Source organism: Staurois parvus, unplaced genomic scaffold, assembly GCF_062004578.1.
Source record: "Staurois parvus isolate SC_StPar_1 unplaced genomic scaffold, SC_StPar_1.0 ptg000470l, whole genome shotgun sequence".
Taxonomy (NCBI): domain Eukaryota; kingdom Metazoa; phylum Chordata; class Amphibia; order Anura; family Ranidae; genus Staurois; species Staurois parvus.
In genome coordinates, this window is record NW_028318266.1 from 1,258,180 (window position 1) to 1,260,484 (window position 2,305).

The 2,305-nt window shown below is 40.7% G+C and overlaps 1 protein-coding gene across 1 annotated transcript; it reads right to left on the reverse strand.

Moving 5' to 3' along the window:
• Positions 1 to 430: 430 nt before the first annotated feature.
• Positions 431 to 1,375, reverse strand: LOC149452486 (olfactory receptor 6Q1-like). Its single transcript, XM_089689243.1, has one exon. The coding sequence runs from the start codon at positions 1,373 to 1,375 to the stop codon at positions 431 to 433; it is 945 nt and encodes a 314-aa protein (XP_089545369.1).
• Positions 1,376 to 2,305: the final 930 nt, after the last annotated feature.

The following is a 2,305-nucleotide window of genomic DNA, read 5'->3' on the forward strand; positions in this document are numbered from 1 at the left end:
AGGAAACATTTGGTTGAGGTTATTGCTGCCAAAGGAGGGTCAACCAGTTATTAAGTCCAAAGGTTCACATACTTTTTCCTCCCTGCACTGTGAATGTTTACATGTTATGTGCAATTAAACCATGGCAACATCTAATGTTTGTGTAGTATTATGTTCAGCAGACTGTGTTCTTCTATTGTTGTGACTTAGATGACGTTCAGAGCACATTTTATGCCCAATTCATGCAAAACTCTAATCCCAAAGGGTTCACATACTTTTTCTTGCAACTGTATTAATTACACTAAATTACAAAAGTGGCTTGAATAGCAACTATTATTGGTATAATTTTTATTTTTATTTTTGGGGGTGTAAGGTGGGGGGGTGCTCTTCTTCTTTCAATGAAGCTGGCATTCTTAAAAAGACTGCCCAACAGGGTACTAATTGTGAAGGGCTAAGTTGCTAGAAATTTGTTCCATATTTGAATATGTTTCTTAATGGCTCTCCGGATATCTTGGTTCCGTAAGCTGTAGATCAGAGGGTTGAATAATGGCGTCACCAGGGTGTAAAGCAACGACATACCCTTGTTTATATTGACAGAATTACTGCTTGGTGGAAAAATGTAAATGGACGTTAGGGTTCCATAATAAACACACACAATAGTCAGGTGGGAGCTGCAAGTAGAGAAAGCCTTTTGTCTCCCGGTGATGGATGGGATCTTCAGGATTGTGTGAAGGATGGAGATGTAGGTGGCCGAAATGAAGAGAAATGGAGAAAGAACGACAGGATAAGACACTAAAGAAGTGACCAATTCAACAGCTGAGATGTCCGAACACGCAAGTTCCACCACTGGAGCAATATCACAGTAGAAATGATTGATGATATTCGGACCACAGAACTCTAACCTGGCTAAGAAAATATATACTATAAATGATAGTGTGAAGCCCACCAACCAACAAGTGATGACTATCTGAACTTGATTTCCAAAGGTCATGATCATATTATAATGTAAAGGTTTACAAATGGCCACTTGTCGATCGAAGGACATGGCAGCTAACAGCAAACATTGAGCAATGGTAGGGACACCCAACAAGTAGAATTGGGAAAGACATCTGCTAACAGACACTTTGCCACCACCAACCAGTATCAGCCATAACATGCTGGGTACAATGTTACTAGTGAAGAGGATTTCGGACAAAGACAGCTGGCTGAGAAAAAAGTACACGGGACAATGTAGACTCTGGTTGACCACCACCAAGACAATGACAAGAAAATTGATGGTTAATGCCATGATATGAATAATTAAGAACAGGACAAAAACTAAAATCGTGAGGTCATGGAGCTTTCCGAATCCCAGGAGCAGAAATTCTAGGACTACTGTCTGGTTCCTCTCAAGCATGGTCTGAAGACCAGAAGACAGAAGAAGATTGGAGCAATGGAAAATAAATTTTCTGAAAGAACATAAAGCAAAACAAAACTGTTAATAACGTAAAGGAAAATTTTAGACATATTCATGTGACTCAGAATTAAAGCATAATTGAACCTCCCTACCCAAATATACGAGGGGCGTTCAAGTCAAACAGGGACTTTTGAATTTATATGATAAAAGAACAAGTTTCAAGGAGTGGAAACTGCATTTATTTTTCTACATGCTCCTTTGCTACATTTATGCTACATTTATACACTTATCCCAATATTTAACTACTTCTTGGAAAGCTTCGGCATAGAAAGATTTGTCAGTACGTCTGAACCATCCTAGGACGGCCATCTTCATTTCATCATCATTGTTCACCGTTCCCACAGAAAGATTTGTCAGGATACCTGAACCATCCTAGGACAGCCGGCTTCACTTCTTCATCATTGTTCACCGTTCCCACAGAAAGATTTGTCAGTACACCTGAACCATCCTAGGACGGCCATCTTCACTTCATCATCATTGAGTTCACTGTTCCCACAGAAAGATTTGTCAGTACGCCTGAACCATCCTAGGACAGCCGGCTTCACTTCTTCATCATTGTTCACCGTTCCCACAGAAAGATTTGTCAGTACACCTGAACCATCCTAGGACGGCCATCTTCACTTCATCATCATTGAGTTCACCGTTCCCACAGAAAGATTTGTCAGTACGCCTGAACCATCCTAGGACAGCCGGCTTCACTTCTTCATCATTGTTCACCGTTCCCACAGAAAGATTTGTCAGTACACCTGAACCATCCTATGACGGCCATCTTCACTTCATCATCATTGAGTTCACTGTTCCCACAGAAAGATTTGTCAGTACACCTGAACCATCCTATGACGGCCATCTTCACTTCATCATCATTGAGTT